At 46.8% G+C, this 24504-nt stretch overlaps 1 protein-coding gene across 1 annotated transcript; it reads right to left on the bottom strand.

Annotated features, from left to right (window-relative positions):
• Positions 1-2972: 2972 nt before the first annotated feature.
• Positions 2973-23829, bottom strand: EIF2D (eukaryotic translation initiation factor 2D). Its single transcript, XM_084793127.1, has 15 exons — positions 23557-23829; positions 22435-22625; positions 20669-20752; positions 20004-20094; positions 18274-18381; positions 16149-16369; positions 15394-15511; positions 12250-12295; positions 11550-11653; positions 11299-11448; positions 10880-10969; positions 9703-9798; positions 7994-8114; positions 5109-5283; positions 2973-3139 (listed from the first exon to the last, which is right to left on the bottom strand). Exons 1-15 carry the CDS (start codon positions 23610-23612, stop codon positions 3072-3074), a joined length of 1719 nt encoding a protein of 572 aa, XP_084649253.1. The 5' UTR covers positions 23613-23829; the 3' UTR covers positions 2973-3071.
• Positions 23830-24504: the final 675 nt, after the last annotated feature.

A 24504-nucleotide genomic window follows, 5' to 3' on the forward strand; every position in this document is an offset into this window, starting at 1 on the left:
ACACAGACATACATGCAGGCAAAACACCAATGCACATAAAAAATAAAAATAAATAAATTATTTTAAAAAAACATAAGTCAGTCTACCATATTGTCCAGCTATAGCAATCCTTGGCATCTGCCGAAAGGACTCAACATCCTATGACACAGATCCATGCTCAGCCATGTTCACTGGGGGTCCCCACAATAGCTAGGAAATGGAAACAACTGTTTTTCAACTAATGAACGGATAAGTAAAACATATACTCTAATATACTATGTATATTATTCAGCTGTAAAGAAAAAGGAAATGTGAGGGAAATGGGTAGAATGAGAAAAGGTCATATTGACTGGTAACCCATACCCAGCAAGACACACGTCACGTGTTCTCTCTCTCTCTCACTCACGGACCTGATCCTGGGCTGCCCATTACCAATGGGTGAATCTAAACAAAACTCCTGCACCTACCCCGGGATAGTGGCATACACCTTTAATTAATTGGGAGGCAGAGCAGGTGGATCTCTGAATTCAAAGCCAAGTTCCAGGTTTACAAAACAAGTTCCAGGCCAACCAGGGCTACGTAGTGAGACCTTGTCTCAAAACAAACTACAAAAGTCAAGAAATAAAAAGGCTCAGGAATCACTATAGAAGAGGGAGGCAGAAATACACCAAGAGGGTGGCAACAGGAGGGAGGGGGCTACAATTGGGATGTAAAGTGAACAAATTAAAAAGAAAAAGAAATACGCCAAGAGCCAGAAGACCAAGAAATCTGCTGTAAGATTATGTCTCCTAAAATGACAGAAGCTTCACTCACCTCACGACAGCTCAACAACACGGCAGCCTAAACAAGCACACCGCCACTAGTCCTGCTAACACGGAAGAGGGAATCGTATGGGGCCCCACTGCTAGACAGAACTAGAGCAATTAAGGAATGTGGAGAGTGGAAGATAGTCCTCCGCAGGGCCGGGCCCCTTAACTGGCTATCCAATACCAAGTGGTCAGCCCTGAGCTCATACATTCAAGGAACACTAAACAAGCTGAGCACATTGAATTTACACTTGTTATAGTATTTGCATAAGTGTGCAAGTGTGTGTATGCATACATACAGTAAACATGCATGTGAATGCACGCACACACACACACAAAGAAAAGGGCCATGAATTTGAGAGGAAGGCGAGTTAAAGAAGACCTTAGAGGAAGGAAAGCAGGTAGATGCCCCACCCCCAGCCCCCCAGAAATTAAGAGAACTCAGTAATCACTATATAAGTCTATAACTTCTGTCTACCTACCAGAAGGTGCATGCAAACAAAGTAGTTTCTGCTTTTCACTGGACTCATTTCACTGTAGTGCAGCATTAGTAAGTTCACAGCTCAAAGTCTCACCGTGATCTAGACTTATTTGGCTTAGCATAGAGGGAATCCACTCCAGTCTGACTCCGCTCCACCCTCTTCCACACCCCCCCACCACTCACAGCGGGGAGAGGAAGATGATTCAGTGCAAATGTATCACTGTTCCTGGAAAAACACTGCAGCACAGGCCTGGACAGCACACCAGAAGAGCAGAGTGCCAGCTGAGCCACGGTGGGGAACACATGCCCTTTACAGGCTCTGTGTGTTTAGGAGGGAGTCATAGCTTATCCAGCACCAACCATTCAAGAGCGTGCAAGACAGACGGCCTGTGAAAACCCTGTGAGAATGCAGCACAGCGCTGCACGCTGTCTGTGTGCATGCGAGGACACTCGTGAGTACCGCCCATGCTCCACTTCTCAGGAGCAGACGTGCCTGTGCAAAGGCTTCGCTGGATCCCGCTGGAGTCATATCTGGAAGGCAGCACTTCAGGTTCCGTAAGTGCATTTTGGCACAGACAGGATGAGTAAGGTTAAGGAGGTTACTTCCAGTCAGGGCAGTGGTACGTGCTTTTTATCCCAGCAGGCAGAGGCAGGTGGATTTCTGTGAGTTCAAGGCCAGCCTGGGCTGTTACACAGAGAAATCCTGTCTCAGGGGGGAAAAGATTTGTTCTTGGTTTCACAGCAAAAAGTGGGAGTTATCACACACATTTTTACATTCCTTTTTTCCTTGGTTTAAAAGTGTGATTTTATGGGCAGTAGATGAGCAAGTCTATTTTATCTCAGCTTTTAAAAAGATGAAAAAGAAAAAAAGTAATTCTTTCTTAATGGTACCACCCAAGAACTCTTAAGGAATTATCATCACAGCTCTTACTGCTATCTCCACTGACAGCCTTAGACAGAGAGGTGACTGCACAAACCACGGTGGCATAAGGGAGGGTTTTGAACATTTCAGGCATCCGGTGACTCCTTTGGGGTTTTTTTGTTTTTGTTTTTTGTTATTATTGCTGTTGTTTTGGTTTTTCGAGACAGGGTTTCTCTGTGCGGCCTTGGCTGTCCTGGACTCACGTTGTGGACCAGGCTAGCCTTGAGCTCACAGCAATCCACCTGCCTCTGCCTCCCGTGTGCTGGGATTACAGCCACCATGCCCAGCTCAGTGACTCCTTTGTAGTCAGAACACACAGCCCCTCCCTGTGCAGTTCCTTTAGGGAGTTGAGTCCTCTGCAGACTGACGGAAGAGCCCTGCCATGAGCCCAAGTCTAGGCAGCTGGGGCTAAGGCAGGCAGGCATTTCCTTCATACACAGAGTGAGCTGTCAGTGCCGGGTGCCGTGCACAGCCGGGGAAGAAGCATGGCCGCACAGAGCCCACGCTGTGCGTTGCTATTGTCTGATGTCCACTGGCTTAAGTTCTGCTGCAGCTTAGAGTTAATTCTTTCTCTTGCTGTGACTGACGGCAGAGAACAGCCAGGCTGTTTTCTACGAGACTAACACTACAGAGACACGAAGGGACTGGCAGGCCTAGGAGGGTAATCGGGGCTCAGGAGCAGGAAGCAGGAAGCTGGAAGAGGGCATTAGAAACAGGCGGGCTCTGCCGGCTACCCTGCCTCTAACACGGAGCACGAGCTAAATCACAGAAACCAGCGAACACCTTCACGAAGTGTTTTTATTTGTAAAAGTCAAAAATGCTTGTATCAGTTACCAGCTCAGAACCTGGGTTCCCATGGGATCCACTGCATAAAATGAGTCTGTCACTTCTTGCCAGGCTTGGGGGCCTTTTCTAGGCCTTGGATGTATTTTCCAGGGAGCCGATACTCTTCTACAATCCAAACAGAAAGTCTTCAGCCCTTGGTCTCAAGTCCCTGCTGCCCTCCCTGCTTCCCATGTCCCTTGCGCCCTGTGACCTCCTGCCCCTCACTGTCCACTAAGCCCCCGTGTGCTCATCCTGCTGTCAGGGTCCATCATTATAGCACATGGCCCGCCGTCTACAGCCTCACCATTGCCCACGCACTGAAGCTGAAGGCTGTGTTCGGTTGTTTACACCCTGCTAGCTACCATCCAGATCAGTGGTTCTCAACCTTCCTACTGCTGCGACCCTTTCATAGAGGTCCTCATGTTGTGGTCACCCCCAACCAGAAAACTTTCATTGCCACTTCAGAACTAATTTTTCTACTGTTAGGAATCATAATGTAAATATGCTCTCTCTGATGGTCTTAGCCAACTCGTGTTAAAGGGTCATTCAACCCTCCAAAGGAGTCACCATGCCCAGGCTGAGAGCCACTGATCTAGACTTACTAAGAAGGTGTGTGTCTGTTCAGGTGTGTGCTCGTCTGTTTTCCTCTATCTCTTTAGTCCCATTTCACCATAGGGCTCAACGCTGGAAGTTAACTGCTATGGATACCACAGGCCACGAGATAACTCTACTTACTACGCATGTGCTATGTGCGTCAACTGTGAGGCAGACTATTTTGCAGAGGGTTCAGACACTAAAGACGAGCCAAGCCCCCGATACCAGTCAGAGAAGCACTGACGCTGGTCATTTCTACCATGTTCAAAGAGAAATGGGCACTACCCCTGAGCTGAGCCAGTGAGCGTGTGAGGACAGACAAGCCCAGGACCACAGGAGGACACACAAGGCAAGGGGACAGCTAGGTAAACACAGGTAGACGACAAGTGCCCGGTGTACTAGTGAACAGTAGACACTGCAGGGATAGTGAGGATGTGTCAGGGAGCCATGGAGAGACCCTGCAGGAAACCCAGGGCAGGCAGGGGCTTGTTCCTCAAGGCACAGATAGGACAAAGGGCCTGGCCTTGTAGGGGGAGTGATGGAAGTATATTTACTTTAGGAAGGTGACTCAGGCAGCGCTAGGGAGGAGGGTTTAAAAGAAGGACAGAGTAGAGGCGAGAGACCCAAAGAGAATCAGAAGAACTTTGGCTCTAAAGAATAAAAAGACTCAGAGCCAACTACAGTATTCAAAGTCAGGGGAGCTCCAGGCAGGCACTGAATTTCTCTGGACCTCAGTTTCCCCATCTGCAGAAAAGGCAGCAGTCCTGCAGCCTCGTTGTAAGCGAGGAGATGCCCATCAGGGCACAGCTGGGCACACATGAATGCAGGACTACTGCTCCTGGATGGGGTTGTGTCTCCTTACACACACGTTCTAAGTTGAATGAGGTAAAATGAGGGGCTGCAGAGAGGGCTCAGCAGTTAAGGGCATTTGCTGCTCTTCCAGAGGAGCCAGATTCATTTCCCAGAATCCACATGGCAGCTCAGAACTGCAGCTCACATCTACAACTCCAGTTTCAGGGGATCCAACACCCTCTTCTGGCCACTAAGGGCACCAGGCACACACAATGCATAGATATACATGCAGGCAAAACACCCAAATTCATACAAAATTATTTTAATTAAAAAAAGAGAGAAAGATAAAATGTGGTAAACTGAGAAGGCACATAGTCCAGCTAAGCTGCAGTGCACCTTAGCTAAGTGGCTCAACACAGTATGGTACTGGGTTGTTTCCCCACCATGGTCACATGTCTGATGGCGGTGGGGGCGACTCTTGCTACTACCTAACATTTCAACAGTCTAGCCAATGTCAGTTCTGAAAGAGTTCAAACTTCAAAGCCTGAATTACAGCTTCTATGGGATGTCTATCACTTCTGCACCACTGTGGGGTGGAACGTCTATAAATACTGTCTACACAGATACAGGTAAGACGACTGGACCCACGGGAGTCAGCAGCAAGGTCTTTGCTGAGCCAGCCTAAGGCCTTCTCAGAAGGGCTACTCACCAAGCAGTAGCTGTCCAAGGTGGTGGATCTGGTTTCCCTGGACCTGCACCTGTAGGCTGTCTTTGACCCCAGGGGCAGGAGAGACGATGGTGCTGGCCTGACATCTCTGCTGGAGAATGGCAGCCACTGAGTATGGATCTAGACCATAGATCTCCAAGTTCCGGACCACAGTCACCTGGGGATGGTAAGCTCACAGTGGGTGTTTGCTCTTTCCTCTAAAGGGTCTTTTGGGCCAGGCATGGTGGTGCACACCTTTAATCCAAGCCCTCGGGAAGCAGAGGCCAGTGGATCTCTGGGAGTTTGAGGCCATCCTAGTCTACAAAAGTGAGTCCAGGACAGCCAAGGCTACACAGAGAAACCCTGTCTCAAAATATAAAAAATTTTAAAAATTAAGGGTCTTTTAGCAGCCACCTCACCCATGTTCCCTGATGGTTCTCTAACCCTGTAACTGGTGCCCTTCTGTCCAAATAGTTTATACTTCATGTTTCTAAAGTGACCTTCTCTACCTCATCCAATATATGCATTAACACTCTATCCTACCTATAAGATATGTTTAAGGGTTTTTTAAACATGGAGAATTTAAAACATAAGGACAATAATATGGTGCCAAGCGTGGTGATATAGACCTTTAATCTCAGCATTCAGGAGGCAGAGGCAGATGAATCTCTGTGAGTTAGAGCTCAAACTCTAACTGTAGATAGGCCAGCCAAGACTTCATTATGAGACGCAGTCTCAAAACAATACAGCAGTATGATGGACTCCTACATACTCATTACTGATTTCAACAGCTGTCAGCAATTTCAACAGCTGTCAACTCTTGGGCAGTCTAGATTTACTGGCATCCCATCTGCTCCTAGATTATGTTACGATAAACCCTCCTACACTTCAGCTCAATGTATGTATGTATGTATGTATGTATGTATGTATGTATGTATGTATGTATGTATGTATATGTCAAAAGGTTAAGAATTGGTTATTCTTTCTTTCTTTTTGTTTGTTTGTTTGTTTGTATTTTTCGAGACAGGGTCTCTGTGCAGCCCTGGCTGTCCTGGACTTGCTTTGTAGACCAGGCTGGCCTTAAACTCACAGTGATCCACCTGCCTCTGCCTCCCAAGAGCTGGGATTACAGGCATGTACCACCACGCCTGGCTCTTTTTTTTTTTTTTTTAGAGACAGATTCCCAACTATGTCTCTCGGTTGGCTTCAAACTCTCTGTATAGAACAGGCTGGCTTCTAACTCAGATTCCCCTGCCTCTTCTTCCTGAGTCCTAGGATTAGAAGCAGGTACCACTAGGCTCTGTGAGGTAAGTACTAACTTAAACATAAAAGCAAAGCCATTACCACAACTGAAAAAGAACCTGGCAAGCCGGTAAGATGGCTGTGTGGGTACAGATGCTTGCTGCACAAGCCCGATGACCTGAGTTCAGTGCTAGACTGCACTTAATGGAAGATGGAGAGAATAAACCTACAAAGTTGACCTCTGACCTCCAGACATGCACTGTATCGTGCAAATGCCCTGTTCTCAATCTTAAAAATAATGATGATGTTGATGATAATAAAATATTTTGTACTTGACAATAGTTCCTTAAGATCAATAACATAAGTCAATAACATGGTACTTTTCCATTATTAGCAACAAATGAGAAGAATGTTACTTCTGGACAAAAAAAGGAAAGCACTAATGCTTTTTTAAAAATCACTGTCAGGGTTAGATGGCTCAGTGGTTAACAGCACTTGCTGCTCTTCCAGAGAACTTTATGTTCGTTCCCAGCACCCACAGGGCAGTTCACAACTCCTGTAATGGTTCTGGGAGAGCTAATGCCCTCACTGGCCGCCATGGGAACTGCACACGCGTGGTCCCCAGTCACACATTTAGAGTTAAAAAACAAACAAAAAAAAGAAAGAAAGAAAGAAATCCTTTAAAAAGAAAAAAAATAAAAATAAAAAAGCAGAGCCAGGTATGGGGCATACGCCTGTAATCCCAGCACTTGGGATGCAGAGGTTGGTAGATCGCTGTGAGTTCGAGGCCAGCCTGTCTACAAAGTGAGTCCAGGACAGCCAAGGCTGCACAGAGAAATCCTGCCTCAAAAAACCAAAAAAAAAAAAAAAAAAAAAGATTCATGCTTAATATACGAGAGGGTGTTTGGCATAACGCCTGGCATGTAATTCTCATTTAGGGTCAGCTTCCTGCTAAGTGCTTAGCAGATACACAGCCTTCATTTGGTCACTGAAGTCAGTCACATGGCAGGTATTAACCCATTCTTCACAGAAGGAAACTGAGGCACCAGGAAGGTCAGGAAGGTCAAGAAATGAGAAAAGGCCACACTGGAATTCCAAAGCCTCAGCAGAGAACCACACAGTTTGAGCCCCCTGGGCGCTCAGGATTCCTCTGTCTTTTTCTTCCAGATGCAGGGGACAGCACTCACGCTAAGGGCAGTTACAGTGTTTCCCCCAGAACTTGTGTTGCCAAGCTCAAAGTTTTACAAGCTATTTTCATTGAGCAAGGCCAAAGAGGTAACTGTGTAAGAGATGAAAGCCTACAAAGTAGTACCATGGGAGAACTCAAACTAAACTAAAGTGTTATTCACGTTTGAAACAGGCTCCAGCAAGTTTCCTAGCACAGAATCCCAGAGGGCAGGAGGGAGTGGTTTAATGTCACCTCCCACCCAGGCCGGTGCGGGCACACAGCACGGGTGCTTCCAACCCAAAGCCTCCCCGAATCAGGAAGCCAGCCCTTGGCAGGGAAACTAAGTCGCCATTCTCCAACCCTGGATCTTCCTCTTTCAGGTGGTGATCGGGATCGAGCCCAGGGCCTAAGCTTTATACATGAAGCAAATGCTCCACCACTGAGCGGCACAGCTCCAGCCCCGGGGTTTTAAAATTACCTTTTTATTATAAGTCTTCTGTGCAAGGGTAATATCAACTGGACACAGCCTCCCTTTCTTCAGAATGGGTTCCTGTCCAGGAAACGTCACTTGGTAGGCAGGCTGCAGATTTTTCAAACACCTAAAATGAGAGTTTGAGTTATAAACAGATCAAGGCAGCAGACAGCTGCTCTCTGCGTCCTGCTGCCATCAGCACTGAGTGCAAGCATTTGTAGCACACCGATGTGCAGCCTGGCTGCACGTTAGATGCACTGAGATCACCTGGGGAACTAAACCACAGACCAAAGAACTCAACGTCTCAGTGCTCCCTACGCTGTGGACAAGGCTGACATTCTCTGATGCAGAGATGGGAACAACGGTGAGTGCCTGGGAACCCTCCACTTGCTTGGCCTCCTGGGAATTTGCTGTCTGCTTTGTCTACCTGTCTCAAAAATGTGTCTTACCAGCTTACTGCCTCCGTGTGCTGTTTCACGTTTCTCACGTGTTCCAGCAATACATTTTTTAACTTACTTTAATTTTTTTGCGTGTATGGAGTGAGTGCATGTGTCTGTGTGCTTGTGTGAGTAAGTGCAGGCATCTGCACAGCATGCTGCATGTGTGGAGGTCAAAGAACAATCTCAGGACTTAGTTCTCAACTTCTACCGTTTGGAACCCAGTCCCTTTGCCTTTGACATCTGCATACACTAGGCTATCTGACCTGTGTGAGCTTGCAGGGATCTTGTGTCTGTCTCCGTCTTGTCACAGGAGGACGGAGATTCCAGAGGTGCACCCGGCATCGTCTGGTTCTGGGAATTCACCCAGATACTCAGGTGCTTGCAAGGTTAAGTGTTTTACCTACTGAGCACCTTCCAGCACCCTGCAGTAATAATAATGTATCTTATAGAGTACTCAACCCTTCGGCACCCGGAGGTGTAAATTCACAGACAGCCTAAGGTGCATAGTGAAGCTTGTCTCAAAACAAAACAACTGAGGAAAGCCAACTCAGCTCTGCCATCATAGCCCAGAACACACCCAGACAAACCTTAATACACAGGGCTGTGCTCCATCCAAATAAACTCACAAGAACCTGAGACAGGATAGTCGGTATGAACCATACAGTTTGCTAGACCCCAAAAGCAATTCCTTTCAGCTATGGTTCTATAGAAAAGAAGTACCTAGAATCTCTCCTTTGCAGGCAGCTCCCAGCCTTAAGTGGCTCTTTTATTAAAGATCTTATTTCTAGTTGATGTTTCTTTTCTCTGTCAAGTTCCTCTATGTTATAGTGGCTCAAACCGTTACCAAAGCTCTCCTTATCAGAATCATTCAAGCTTATGTTTATGAAGACCAAGTCACAGACTAAAATAGTGACGATTTGAATGTGAGGGAGGGTATGTGCTTGTTGGTGTGGTGCATGCAGATGCCCGTGGAGTCCAGAGGTCAGTTTTGGGGTCCTCAATCTCCCTCTGCCTTAGTTTTTGAGACAGACGCTGTCATTGCACCTGAAGCTCACCACCTGGCTGGGCTGGCAGGCCAATGAACTCCGTTCCCCAACATGCAATTAGAGATGTGTGATGCAACCTGGCTTTTATGTGGGTACCGGAGACCTGAACTCAAGCACTCATGTCCCTACCATGGGTCCAGGCTAAAGACAGTGCCCATTCTGAAGCTCTGCGGTAGATACTAAGGGCAGTGCTGTAGGCAAGCTGAAAGGGACTACCAGTCCCTGTTACCTGCTCAGGAGACAGTCCCACGGAAGCTTCATGACCACGTGCTGTTCGTTCTTCTCTAAGATGCAGTCACATAAGATAGGATCCAACTTCACGAGACTAAAGGGAAACGAGAGGCATAAGGGCAACTTAAGACTCGACCATTCCAACCAAACCGGGAGCATCCACTGCCTGTGCCTTCTCTGACGTCCAGGTCACTGAGCTGTGTGGAACCAGAGGCCATCCGTCAGGAAAGCCCACTGATGGGAGGGCGAAGAAGAGAAGCTGGGAAATGTGGGAAGGAGCACCAGGATTCTTGGCTCCGTCCTGCTATGTGAACATAGCTTTCAAGCTTGACTTCAGTCAACGAGCTGGCAAGGAAGGAAGACAACAGAAGGAATGATGTAAGTACGAAATGCTATCGTCAATAAATGTGTGCATGGACTGAGCTGTTACCTAATATCCCAGAGATCCATATAGTTAAAGGGGTAACATAGGGCTGTGGGGGGGGTGGCAGAGCACATACTTAGCTTTCTAGAAGCCCTGGGTTCTGGTCCCTATACTGCAAAATAAATAGTAATTTTAAATAAACAATTTTTTAAAAGTAGGGCACTATATAGTTTGTAGCTCTCTCTCTCTCTCTCTCTCTCTCTCTCTGAAAATCATTAGTAACATTCCATTTGTACCCATTTATAAGAAAAATAGCAAACGTCCACAATGACTTGATTAAGTAGTTTTTTTAAGGCTGCATTTTCCTGACAACAGCCATATGCACTTGAACAACTGTGGTAGGCATATGTGAGATATATATGCTCAGCTTATGGACCATGCTGACACCATGCAACCGGCCTGAACCCCAGGCAAAGGCCATGGTCTGTAACACTGGGCTTGCCTATTTCTAAGCTGCTGTGGTGCTCTACTCTCCATTCCAGACTCTTTCCCAGCCCTAGTGTTTAAAGTCCTTGCATTTATTTACCTGTCTCTGTGTGTCTCAAGGACACAATGCTAAGTGGACATGTGGGACAATTTGCAGTTGGTTCTCTACCGTGTGGGCCTTGATGGTTGAACTCAGGCACAGGCTTGGCAGAAAGCACCTTTACTCACTGAGCTATCTTGCCAGCCCATTCCTGACATCCTTTAATGTCTGTCTGATAAAAACGAAGACTTGACACGACAGACTCCATCCTTGGTGCCCACTTACTTCCTGTTGTCTGCATCCACCAAGTTGTTTCTCTTGGCATAGTCAGTGACGATCCTTCGGACCTCACTGCCCTCAAGGGTGCTCCCCTTCCTAGGAGACACGTAACCAGAGGTTAGTTCCAGCTGCAAACATTCAGACTCCCTGCTCAGCACTGTCCTTGGCTCTCACCTTTTTCTTTCCCTATGGGAGGGAAGCAGGGCTACATGGAGTGCAACTGCAGATGGAGAGGCCTACTCTCATTTACCTGACCCAAAAGACTACCACCTCTGCCCAGCCCCCCGGAAGGGAGGTACGATACTGCACTTAGGAGCAGGGAGACGGGCACAGCAGGCTTGTCAGGCACAGGAAAGTGCTCCTCAGCATGTGGGGAAGTGCAGGCGGACCATGTAGGCAGACAGGGGCTGCTCTCCGAAACTCACTTGTGGCCAGAGCCCAGGAAGAGCTGGGTCATGCTGGCTGGGACACAGTAGAGGGGTTTTATATCTGGAGGGTGATAGGGCTGTTCCCTGCTACCTTCCTGCAGAGTCTGTGCAGTCAGGGAAGGCTCAGGGATGACGAAAGATGTGATCCTAAAACCCAGCAAAGAAAAGAAAAGGCATGTGTTATACCAGAGCCCTGGCAGTCCCCAGTCTGTGGTCCAGTGCTCCCAAACCAACGGCGCTGCGCGTACCTTGGGTGCCTCCAGTCCACGGCCACGATGCTCTCCACCCCTTTGCTCAGCTCCTTGACCTGGACAATCTGTTCCTGCTGCATGTGCTGCAGGAACTTAGAGAGCTGGGGAGAGAGGCCCAGATAGGGGACTTGTGGACTCCACCATGGAGCACCTGCGAGGGCCAGGTCAGGGGCCAGGTGGGGACTGGAGAACTGTGACCCACTTTTTACTGTCATTAGACTAAGAACCAAAAAGACCAAAACTCTTGCCAGTTGGGGAGCAAGAAGGTACTAGAGGGCTGGAGAGATGGCTTGACAGTCACGAGCTGGCACTGGCCATCGCTCAGTGGCCAAGAGCTCGCACTGCTCTTGCTGAGGACCCAAGCCTGGATCCCAGCACCTGTGCTCAGTGTCTCACAAGTGCATGCGTAACTCCAGCTCCAGGGGCTTCCTCTGGTCCCAGAACTCATGCATCTACACATAATTAAAATATAAAACTAATTTTAAAAAGAAGCTGCTAAACTAACTGGTGACTCTAATCAGATAGAAAAGAGCCAAAGGAGAAAGAGGAGTGGGTGCCTTGGCGCAAATAGAGTCTCACTGTTTCCCATTACAGCTCGAGTCAAAAGGCGTATTAGTTCTAGCTGAGCCAGCCTCCAGGCTTCGCGTTTACATCATGTACTTCTACAGGGCTCTGCAGACATGCAAGGAAGGGTTACCTTTTTATAGCTTGACTTCTTTATATCCAGTTGCTGTCCTTCAGGGCTAGGACAGATGAAAGGTAAAACAGTAAACCAAAACAATAGATTTTGGTACCTGGCTGGCACAAAGTAACCATTCCCTCAAGCCATCCTCCCCTCCCCCACAGCCAAGAGTCTCCAGTCTAGAGCTCTTTGCCCAGCTATCAGAGGCAGACAGGGATTACAGGCTACTCTAAGTTACAAGATCCAATAGCACTTTTGTGACAATGGGATGTCTCTGTCTGTGGTGTCTAATACGGTAGCTACTAGTGACTATGTGGCCACAAAACAATGCCTACTGTGATCAGGGAGGGACCTGAGTTTAAACTTTAATTTAAATTTCATTGGCCACATGTGATTAGTGTCTACTGCGATCGGACACGGCTTTAGAGTTGTCTCAAGGCAGAGAACCTCCTGTGGCCTGAGAACTCCCACTTCAAACTGAAGGTTACCAGCAGCAAGCTCACACCAAGGGGAGCCAGTCTACACCAGAGCTCAGCAAACTGCACCCAGGAGCCTAACTAACCCAGCCACGCCCATCACTATCTGTTGTCTTTGGTCACAGCAGTGTGCAATGGCAGTGGACCTGAAACAGCAGCCACATGATCTGAAAAAATTGAATTATGGAAACAATCCTCTGGCCAGGCGTGGTGGCACACGGCTTTAATCCCAGCAAGTGGATTGCTGTGAGTTCGAGGCCAGCCTAGTCTACAAAGCAAGTCTAGAACAGCCAAGGCTACACAGAGAGACCCTGTCTCGAAAAACCAAAAAAGAAAATGAAAGAAAAAAAAAAAAAAAGAAAAAGAAACACTCTACTGATGCCTGGCAAAAAGCAGCTTTAGGGTAGTTAAAGGATAGAGGTTCCTAATGAAAACTGTGACTCCTCCCTCTCTTCTCTAAAAACTTAACATTCAGTAACAATAGGACTGTCAGGGAGACCATCCCAGAACCCATTCCAGTCTGAAGCTTGCCCAAGAAGTTGTTCCAGAAGCCCATTTCCCAGTCACATGCAACTTGGCATGGGCAAAACAAATTACCAAGGATCCCAAAACCACAGCTGCCCTGGGGTGCCCTAGGTCATGTGCAGACAGGAAGATGGTAGAATTATTGTCTCAAGAACCACACTGGGAAGTAGGGGTAGGGCAGGGTGTGTGTGTGTGTGTGTGTGTGTGTGTGTGTGTAGAGGGTGGGCTTCTTTATGTACTGATTTATTTATTGATTTAAAGGCAGAGTCTGGGGGAGGGAAGTTCATGCATTGATATATTCATTTTAAAGACAGAGTCCCACTGAACCCAGGCTGATCTGAAACTCACTGAACAATTCATGTTATCCTTAGATTCACTGCTATCCTCTTAACTTAGCCTCTTTTTTTGTTTGTTTTTTGAGACAAGGTCTGTGTTAGCCTTGGCTGTCCTGGACTTGCTTGAACTCACAAGTGATCCACCTGCCTCTGCCACCCGAATGCTTACCTCAGCCTCTTAAGTATTGGCATTATAGGCGTGAGCCACAGTACCAGGTTGTGTGCTATGCAGAAAAGACCCTGCTCTCACAGTATTCAGTGGCAGGTACTTGATATATGCCAGGCAGTGCAACTTTATAGTAGTCCTACAAGTATTGGAAATTTAGGCTTACCCTGTGACTACTTGAACTTTGCCTTGGTTAAATATGCTAAGGAGGTGGCAGCTGAGCCTTGCCGCCTCTATCTTTAAAGTCAACACTCCCTTTCCTAATGGCTACACTCTCAGTGGGCGAGGTTTCCTACCTATTCTCCTCCCAGGGCAGCTTTCCTAAGTGGGAAGGGTGGAACAGTCCAGAACACTCCTTGACAAAAGCTGTTCCGGGACTTTTTTTCTTTTCTTTTGAGTTTGTAATAAAGGAGATATTGAGGAATGGAAAGGGGACACTTGAGTCAGAACTCAAGACAGTGGGGAGAGAAAAATTAAATTAAGTCAACAAGTTGAGGGGTAGGGGAGAGCCTACCATTAAACATCAAATCAAGACATCTGGGAGAAAGCAGAGGACTGGACACCTGTCTAGTCTGTCTTCATCCAGGGCGGGAAGTGAACCCACTCCTGGGCCAGGAGGACAGAGCTGCAGGCACTCCCGTCTTAAACAGACTAGTTACTCCTCCCCACAGCCTCCTGAAGGAGGCCTGAGCAAACAGAGATGGGTCTCGGAAGTGAGGGGTGGTCCAAAAGCGAGGAAGGGCCAGCATGGACCCCCAATACTGATTCTCCTCTAGCTAGAGATGTGCAGGGAGGAGACACAGCTCAAACACTGAACAACCAGAAAAAGAATAAGATGGCGAGAAACAGGAAGAGGGAATCTTGTCAGCTGGAGGCCGGGTGACCCTGTCCCAGACCCACACCTGCTTCCCTGTCGGAAAGGCTCATGGACACTGAACACTGTGGTGGGAAAGGAAAGGGGGAAAGCACCAGCAGCACAGGAGAAATGAAAGCCCCCATGTAACTAAATGGCTGGAACCCGCCTCTGCTCTCTACAGCTGGCCAGTGGCCCTTGGCCCTGAGGGTGTGGTGGAGTTTTCAATCTGGGGTCCTGGGGTTTCTGGCTCCCTCACCCATAAAGAAGGACAATCTTCTCCCGGCTGATGCCAGCTTTACACACCGGGCACACTTTCTGGTCTAGCCATGTCTCCAACCACTGATGAAGACAGGGCCACACACACTGACCAAAGCTTCCTGAGTGGTCTACAGACATATATACTACATTCAAAGGTCTGGCCCACCCCACCCCACTTGAGGTTTGGCCCTTGCGGGGGTCCTCTTCCTCTGCTGCTGCCACAGCCAGTTCTGCTTCGCTCATGTACCCCTCAGTACCCACATTGTTGTTCTGGGATTCTTATAATGCAAACCGTGGAACCCGATTCATGAGAGAGAGCCCAGAAACACCTTGGCGGAAATAGCAGTCAGAGGATCTTGGGGATTTTAATCTTAGTGTCCCTTTACTGTATAAAATTGAAAGTTTTAAAGCCAAGAACCTATTTACCTGCTAGACCAACTTTCTGCTCAGCAAGCCCCCAGCACCCATCTTGTTTTACCACCAATCACAACAGTGAGGCCGTGTCTGCTGCCCCGCCCAGCAGACCCCCGCCCTCCCCCCTACCAGCAGGAGAACATGTGACTGCCCAGGAGCGTGCTGGTGAGCAAAGGGAGGTCGGCTTTCTTGACTCGACTCTTCAAGGCATGCAGGAAGCACTGCTGTAACAGCTCATCCATTTGCTCTGCAAGGAAAGGAAAGAACATCCTTCCTGAGACTCGCTCATGCTGCCTGGTGCACGGCAAACTCTCCGTCCCTCTCACCACCTTGGCTCAAATGGAGCCATCCCTAGGCACTGAAGCTCCCAGGCTGCAGACTTTTTTTTATAAGTGTGTGTGTAGGCGCATGCGTGCCTACATGTACACTTGCCATTTCAAGTGTATGTGTGGAGTGTGTGTGGAAGTCTGAAAATAGTTTCAGGAGTCAGCTCTTCCCTTCCACATGAGCTCTAGGGACTGAAGTCAGGTGGTCAAGGCTTGCACATCAAGTGCTTTTACCTGCTGCTTGCTGAGCCATCTCACTGCCCTCTTCCAGACTCTTGAGCACTGATGCTATATGGGTTAGCCCACAGGAAAGACCAAACCCACAGTGCCACCAAACCAGGGACATTCATTCAGAGAAGTTAGAACCAGAGCCCAAGGGCTCATAGCTGGAAACTATCCAAATGACAGGCAGGCAGGCAGGCAGGCAGGGGTGTGCTTTATGTAAGGAGGCGTACTGAATTACTGCACAATCCAACTAAGGGTTCTCCCTCCTCTCCCAGAGCATCAACCCATTCTAATCTGAAAGGCAGGCATGGGCTTTCCACTGCGGAGCTATACCTTGAAGGGGCTTGCCATCCAAGGAATCCTGGCTCAGGGCCCCGGGGCTGGTGTCTTCAGAGGCTTCTGGGTGAGGACCTTTCTCACTCTCTTCCTCTCTCTCCAGGGTCAGGCTCCTCAGGTTTCCATGCAGACCAACGTCTACCTTCTCCTCACTGCTATCTGTGGGATCCACTGCCAGTGGGGCAATGGCAGGTGGAGAGGACTTGTCTCCAGATTTCCTGGAAAAGTCTGATGTCAGAAACACCAAGCAGTAGCTACAACACTCACCCTCCCTGATCGGGGATAGTCAGTCTGGTGTTTAAAGCCTACAGGCGTGAGTATCCAGAGCAGCCTATCAGTGTGTGCTCATCTCAACTCTATTCAATTACTCTGAGCCCAGAAAAGTCCCCTGCTCCACACTGAGTCCAGGCCAACCTGTGCTTGAACTGCAGAGCAGGAAAGATCCTGCTTCAAACACACGCACGCACACCTGCTTAGCAACAAAATGCTTGCTAACAGGCAAAGTCATGAGTCAATTCTCCATATAACAGATAAAAGAAAAAGAGGGCAGCTAAAGATAAAACCACTAAAAATGCTCCACAGGAGCAAAAAAACTACTAAACCATCTTGATTTAAATAGCATGATTAAGAGCCAGGTATGAGGTGGGTGGTAGTGGTAATCCCAGCACTCGGGAGGCAGAAAAAGGCAGATTTCTGTGAGTTTGAGGCCAACCTAGTCTACAGAGCAAGTTTGAGGACAGCCAGGGCTACACAGAAAAACCCTGACTTAAAAAAACAATACACGAAAAAACAAAACAAATAAGCCCATTGTCTATAATCTCAGTTCTCAGCAGGTAAAGGGAGGAGGATCAAGAATTCAAACATCATTGGCTACATAGTGAATTTGAGGGTAAGCTGGGCTATAGTAAAGGAAGGAAGGAAGGAAGGAAGGAAGGAAGGGGGAAAGGGTGAAGGGGGAAAGGGTGAAGGGGAGGGGAAGGGGAAGGAAAGAATGGAGGGAAAAGAAAGGAAGAAGGGAAAGGAAATGAAAAGAAAGTATGATTAAGATTCTACCAGTTTGGTGAAATACAAACCCAGGGCTTAGCCTATTAACAAAATACAAATACCTGGACTACAAAGCCTATGGATCCTGGGTTAAAGCAAATGCAATCTAATGAGCACAGTCAAGATTGCCATGGCTTACTCCTCAACCTTAAGACAGGAAAAAAGGTGGTGCCACACAGCAGAGCACACATCAAAGTTTGCCATTTACCCAAGATCACGTCAGTTAAACTAAGTTTTGACAAATTGTTGCAGTGAGGCTTATTAATATTTTTAACAGTATGTGTTGGCTGTCCTGACTGGGTAAGTGTTTTTAAGTGGGGGTCGGTGGGTAAGGAAGCTACTGATATACCTCCTTAGTGAACACACATTCTAGCTGTAACTGCATTCAGAGCCACATAAGTGCTCCTCGTCTGCTTATTCTTACTTTTCTCAAAGAGTAAATAGTGTTTTTCTCAAAAGAAGCAAAACTAGGATTTTTGGAGGTGTTTGCTTGTTTGCTTGCTTGTTTTGGGAGGGTTGAGGGAGGAGAAGGTTGAGAGAGGGTCTGATTACGAACTTCAGGCTGACTGGAACTTGAGATCTGCTGGTGTGAGCGTCCTGAGTGCTAGGACTGTAGGCATGTGCATGGCTAGAATGTGCGCTCCATGAGGAGGATGCTGAGGTGACCCTTGAAGAGCATGAAGTAATCCGCCATCACGCCGCTGTGTGACAACTGACCAGGACTCAGAATCACTTGTCTTAGGACAAAATGATGCCTAAAATGCACATAACGGACAAAGCCAGAATAACTAGCACTGTATGAACATCACCACTGTGAAGGGCAGGGAAAACAAGTCCTAAGCCTAGGGAAATTGTCTGGGACAATTCCAGGCTAGAAACTAACCAAAGTTGTCTCTAATTTCTTCTCTGGACAAATAAAATTGTATTTCCCCCACATCTGGCAAGTGGATGGGAGTCTGGGTCAACAGGTCACATGAGGATGCACCTAGACAAAAACTTGCCCTTCTGAATGCCAAGTTCATTCTCTCTTCGTTCACCTCCCCCTCCTCCCCATACGCAGAAGAAGTGATGCACCTACCACAAGTGGTCCTGGTAAGAGTGCAGCACAGAGAAGCCCTTTCCCTTCAGGCCTGAAGCCAGCATCTGAGCTGTGGACATGGCGGCCACTCCGACTGCTACAGGAGCTCTAGGAAGGAAGCCAGAGATGGAGGTCAGGCAGAGTCTCCATTTTCAGAACTGTCCATACAATGACTTTTGGTTTCTTTTTTAAAGAAGCCAGAGGAGCTGGGGGAACAGCTCAATGGTAAAGTACTGCCTGGCATGGATGATACCCTGGGATCAAAAAGAAGCACCCTGATGATTGCTCAGTAACTATGGAAACAGACAAAAACCATCTGACTGTAGACCTAAGTTTTTATGTATATAAACCATGTTTCCATAAAGTTATTAAAAATATAGGTAATAATGCAGTGGGTGGGGGGGTGCTGAAGATGATGAAAGACAAAAGAATGCCACAGACAGAAGAGGTCCCACCCAGCGGGGCTACAGTTACTGGGACTTGCACCCCGACTCTAGGTGGAGAGCTAAGGGTTGTATGGAAGAGTGGAGGGGGGGCAGTGGAAGGACCCAGGGGGTTAGGAGGTCCACAGGAAGACCACAAAGGCCAGCAGATCTGGACCCAGGGGGACCTGCACAAACTGATGCACCAACCAAGGACAATGTGTGCAGAGTACCTAGACCCCCTGTTCAGACGTAGCTGATGGACGGCTCATTCTCCATGTGTGTGGATAGGCGAGAAAGAGAGGCCAGCCTCTGACATGAACTCTGGTGCCTGTGGGTTGATCACTGTCCCTTGGCGTGGCAGCCTTTCAGGCACACAGAGGAAGAGGATGCAGGTTACCTTGATAAGACCTCATAGACTGGGATCAGATTTTGGTGGTGGGAGGCATCCCCCCTGCCTAGGGAAGGGAATAAGGTGGAAGAGTAGGAATGGTAAGATAAGAGCGAGGGGATAACAATCAGGATGTAACAGGAATAAATTATAATAAATAAATTAAGAGAAAAAGAAAAGAAGAAGCTCAAAGAAGGGACTGCTAAGTGAATATTAGTATCTTAGACTGGATCCTTGAATGGAAAAAGATACTCACAGAAAAACAAAACCAAACAAACAAACAAAAAACCTAACAATCAAAATTGCAGAGATACAAATAAAGGCTTGAGTGTGTTCACAGCATTTTTCCAGTATAGGACAACGCTCCTTATCTGTGGTAACTACAATGGGTTACATAAATGTGTCCTTTGGAGAATGTATAAAAATTCTGCACCAACTCTTACATTCTTCTACAATTCTAAAGTTATCTATAAAGCAATTTTTAAAAGATTTATTTATTTATTTATTTATTTATTATGTATACAGAGCTCTGCCTGCATGTACATCTGTAGGCCAGAAGAGGGTATCAGATCACATTATAGATGGATGTGGTTGCTGGGAATTGAACTCATGACCTCTGGAAGAACAGTCAGTGCTCTTAACTGTTGAGCCATCTCTCTAGCACCAATATAAAGCAATTTTTAAAAATTCAGTGGCAGCAAACATCTTGTGCCCAGATCTGTAGGCTCTTCATAGGCTTGCTGCCATCTACCAATGGCCTACTATCTGGTTCTTCCAGAAAAACCTTTTTTTTTTTCTTTCAGTTCTTGGTCCCTGTGCTTTGGGAGTTGTCATTTTCCCGCACCTCCCTTGTACCTCTGTTCCTCTGCACGCACCTCCCCCATCCACACAAAAGGCACCGCTGTCTGACACGCTACCTGTTCCCCACCAAGGCAATGGCACAGAGGTCACCTTTCTGTACCTGAGGCAGACCAGTAGGGGGTACCACTACCCCTGGCAGCATCAAATCTGTAGCAAATAAAACATAACAGCTTACTTAATGTCATTTCCATGCTTTACTTTATCATACACCCATCCACTTGACAAAGAAACAAGTATTTTCACCTTATTCGCGTGAAAATGGCAACTTGAGAATCAGCCCTCTACAACAAGACTACCAAGGGGCTATTTTATTTTATTTTTTCAAGACAGGGTCTCTCTGTGTACCCTTGGCTGTCCTGGACTCACTTTGTAGACCAGGCTGCCTTGAACTCACAGAGATCCGCCTGCCCCTACCTCTCAAGTGCTGGGATTAAAGACGCATGCCGCCATAAGTGGCTGCTATTTTCCATATTGATTTAAAGTATAGCATGTGGCAGTTCACAAACTGCTTTCCTATTACTTATAAAAGGTTTACAACAGAATCAGAGGTGTCCAGAGAGCCCATGAAATCAGCTAAGTGGGAGGAATAACACATATGCATGCACACATGCACACAAAGCGGGTAGAAACAATTTTTAACATATAAGTAGTCTTATTAAGGTGACTGATAATTACTGAAGAGATTTCAAGCAATAGCTGGAATACAGAAAAGGTCTCTTACCTGCTCCACTGACCAGTTTTTCGAGTACCAGGGGCCATGTTATAAAGGCTGGTAGAAGATCAGGGTAGGACCACAACGTGTACACTGTACCAAAAGAGACCCAGGAGACGCTTACTAGCAAGCACTGTCTGCTGGAGAACCGCCAAACACTGCATTCACTTTAATTAGAATTCAGAAACAAACAATGGTTCAGTCCAAGGTTAAAGAGGTCAAAAGAGCCTTGCCAGGGGGACTGCCTCCAGGGTGAAAGCAGAGATCTACTGATATCTGGGAACTGGTTTCTAATTGAGACTTGGCAGCACCTGTTGCTCCTTGGGACGGCAAGCAGAAAATGGCCACAATAAGGTAAAATTCGGGACACAAACCAAAGAGACTTCAATGTATAACTTCAGAAGCAAATGACCCCAAACAGCCACCCAGTGTGTAAGAAAATTTGAAACTTTCTCATATCTATATTTTGAGTCCCTATTTTCATAGTGATTGAGCAGTAAAATTCTGTTTTGTTTTGTTTTTAATTTTATTTAATTTTAATTTCTGTGTGTTGGTGTGAGGGTGTCAGATCTTAGAGTTACAGACAGTTGTGAGCTGCCATGTGGGTGCTGGGAATTGAACCCAGGTCCTTTCGTAGAGCAGGCAGTGCTCTTAGCCACTAAGCCATCTCTCCAGCCCCAAGCAGTAAAATTCTTAAAGGAAAAAAAAAGAAAAGGTATTTGTCCTAAGCGTGTTCAGGTCCAGAAGTAAAGTGGAGCGAGAGAGTGGGAGCGGCCTAAGTGGACTGCACTAAACCGCTGCACCCAGACAACCTCGGAGGAAAAGCCCCAAGTGACAAAGTAGATGTCAGCTGCTACAGAAAAGAGAAAGGAGATCTGTGACAAAGACAAAAAAGCAAGAATGTTAGTTAAAGAATCAGAGCCTAGCCAGGCGTGGTGGTGCGTTCCTTTAATCCCAGCACTTGGGAGGCAGAGGCAGGGGAATCTCTGTGAGTTCGAGGCCAGCCTGATCTACAAAGTGAGTCCAGGACAGCCAAGGCTACACAGAGAAACCCTGTCTTGAAAAACTTAAAAAAATAAAATAAAATCAGAGCTTAGGAAAACCCACTGTGAAGCAGCACACGTGAGGTGCTGATAGAAAACTTCATTAATCCACCTGATCCCCCAGCCTAGGTTTTCTCCACTGGGTTAAGAAAAATCCTTTTAGCCAGGCGTGGTGGCACATGCCTTTGAGTCCAGGACAGCCAAGGCTACACAGAGAGACCCTGTCACAAAAAACCAAAAAGAAAAAAGAAAAATCCTTTTATAGTTTACAAGATGTTTTCCTTTCTTTCTTTTTTTTTTAGCCCAGGAAAGACAAGAAGAGCACAGACCTGCCTCTGCTCCCCAAATGCTGGGGTTACAGGTGTGTGCCACCATGCCCTGCTAGGATATTTTCTTTATGTGCCCTAAAATTTGTTCTTTACAACACCTCAAGTCTCTCCCAATACTCCAAGCTCCTTTGTCTCAGAAATTTGCAATTCTCATTCTTTCTACAGTTTTTTGTTTGTTTGATTTTTTTTTTTATTCCTCTTACAGCAATTTCTGGTTTTTGAAAGGCTCAGTTCTCAGAATGCTAGGCCTGAAAAGATCTTTAGGTATAGCATTGGGAAACTCTGTTTATTTCATCAGAAAAGGCATGTGAGTAGGGGGAAAACAAAAATACTAAACTAAATAAATAGAGAATAAATAGTTACACAAGGACTCCCATCTGGGCATTTTATGTCGCTGCCATACCTGTTGGATACAAGTTTTTCTCCAGTTCAAATAGGATGGGGTTACCCCGGCTCACGTACACAGCCACTGCATCCCCTTTGTGAGCATACAACTTCACAACGTTTAGCTCTTCCTTTGCAGGTACCAATTCAGAGACCTGATCTGCTCCAAGGGTGGGAAAAGCAGCTGTCACATCAGCCCGAAGCTTTCTCCTGCAGAGAGAACACCAGCACCACGCCTATCAACTTCTTGATAGACATTAATAAGTACAGCAATTCAGAACAACGGTAAAACTCACGCCGGCTGAAGAAAGACTGCCTGACTCATGGCGCCCTGTTCTCAGCTTTCTGATTATCCTTCTTATTCATTATCTCATCTATTTTCACAACTTCCTGGACATATTGCTCCATCAAAACAATCAAGAGTTAGTCTTTGGAAAAATCATAGGAAATCCATCTGACCTCCCATGTCTTTCCTACTCCTTTCTTAGACTGGTTGGGGAAAAAAAAATCTGTCAGTTTATGATTAAAAGGCTAGCCGGGCATGGTGGTGCATATCTTTAATCCCAGCACTCAGGAGGCAGAGGCAGGTGGACTGCTGTGAGTTCGAGGCCAGCCTGGTTAACCAAGTGCGTCTAGGACAGCCAAGGCCACACACAGAAATGCTGTCTCAAAAAAAAAAATTATATATATATATATATATATATATATATATATATATATATATATATATATGGCTCTACTATGGCACCAAGAATGATACATAGAAAAAGCTGATTCCAAAATTCCAAAGGAGGCATCTGTGTCTGCGACACTGACTGAAAAGATAACCTCTCTTACCACAGCTTGCTTGTGCTCTGCTACCTCACTCCAGCGGTCTCTCCGTCAGGAGTAATCCGTAAGGCACTTTCCCCCTATACTTTAGTTTTTGATACACCATTCCTTCCTCTTACAGCCTCCATAAAACCTAGTTTCAGGCCACTACACGCTGACTAAACTTTATTGTACAAAAGATCACCGGGAAGATAAAAGAGACACTCCCACACCTCATCTTCAAAATGTTTCTAACATCCCTGCTTGGCTCCCTGCACTCCTAGATGAGCAGGGGCCTCGCTAGGCTAAGCAAAAGCATTTTCCCCCTCACCTGTCGGATCCCTTGATGGCTGTGTTGGATTTGACCCGGAAGGCCTTAGCGAACATGTCTGCGGGAATAGCCCAGGAAAGACAAGAAGAGCACAGACTCCAGGGACAGTCAGCAAAACGAAGGTGTGGCAGCTGGCTGGCCCTCAACCCTGGAGGCAGCCATGCTGAAGACCCGGCGCCAAAAAGCAGCCGGCTAGGAAACCAAAGCGTAGTTTTACAGCCCTAGCAGAAGCGCTGACGTGCCCTACTCCCGGAACTGACGCAATGCGGAGCAGGGCGGAGCGGACTCCGGAACTTCCGCTCTCAATCTGCCACGCCCTTTCCGGTGCAGCTGGGCGTCTTGCTTATCTGTAGTAAGGGTTCTCCAGTTGGGCTAATAGCGTCCTAATTCTGTCCTTTTGTGCCGTCTGCTTTAGAATCGGCGCTGAGAAGAAACTGTCAGCTTACACTCTATTCTGCATGCTTCAAGCCCTCAGAAATTAATTGAATTCATGTTTTATTAAATTGCAGGTTTTATTGCACCCCGAGTTTTTTTTTCCTTTCTTCCTTTTTTTTTTTTTTTTTTTTAAGAATGCTTAATAAACTGGGCGAAGTGGTGCGCGTCTGTATTCCCAGAACTCGGGGAGGCAGAGGTAGGTAGATCTCTGAGTTTGAGGCCAACCTGGTTTACAAATTGAGTCCAGGACAGCCAAGGCTACACAGAGAACCCTTGTCTCGAAAAAAAAAAAAAAAAAGAATGCTTAGCGGCTTTAATTTACTCACATCTTCATACGACATTGTTCTAAACTAAAGGCTTCAGCTAGGATTTTCTCCTTCTTGAAGTTTCATTTACACCTGGTGCTAATCACAGCGGGATAAACTCCACTCTGTATCCAGGTTTGCCTATGCGACTAGTCACGAGGTCAAGATAACAAAGATAAACTTCCCAGAGAAAAACTAGCTACTCTGA

This window comes from Acomys minous, assembly GCF_964271855.1.
Source record: "Acomys minous genome assembly, chromosome: 1".
NCBI classification, from domain to species: domain Eukaryota; kingdom Metazoa; phylum Chordata; class Mammalia; order Rodentia; family Muridae; genus Acomys; species Acomys minous.

Bases quoted from the DNA above. Each gene is read 5' to 3' on its own strand.
- EIF2D (XM_084793127.1), bottom strand. From the start codon at position 23,612: ATGTTCGCTAAGGCCTTCCGGGTCAAATCCAACACAGCCATCAAGGGA. The intron at 20,753-22,434 runs GTATGGCAGCGA...CTTTTGGTACAG, and splicing joins GAAAAACTTGTATCCAACAG to TGTACACGTTGTGGTCCTAC. The intron at 5,284-7,993 runs GTAATTTTAAAA...TACCATCCCCAG, and splicing joins AGAAGACTTATAATAAAAAG to GTGACTGTGGTCCGGAACTT.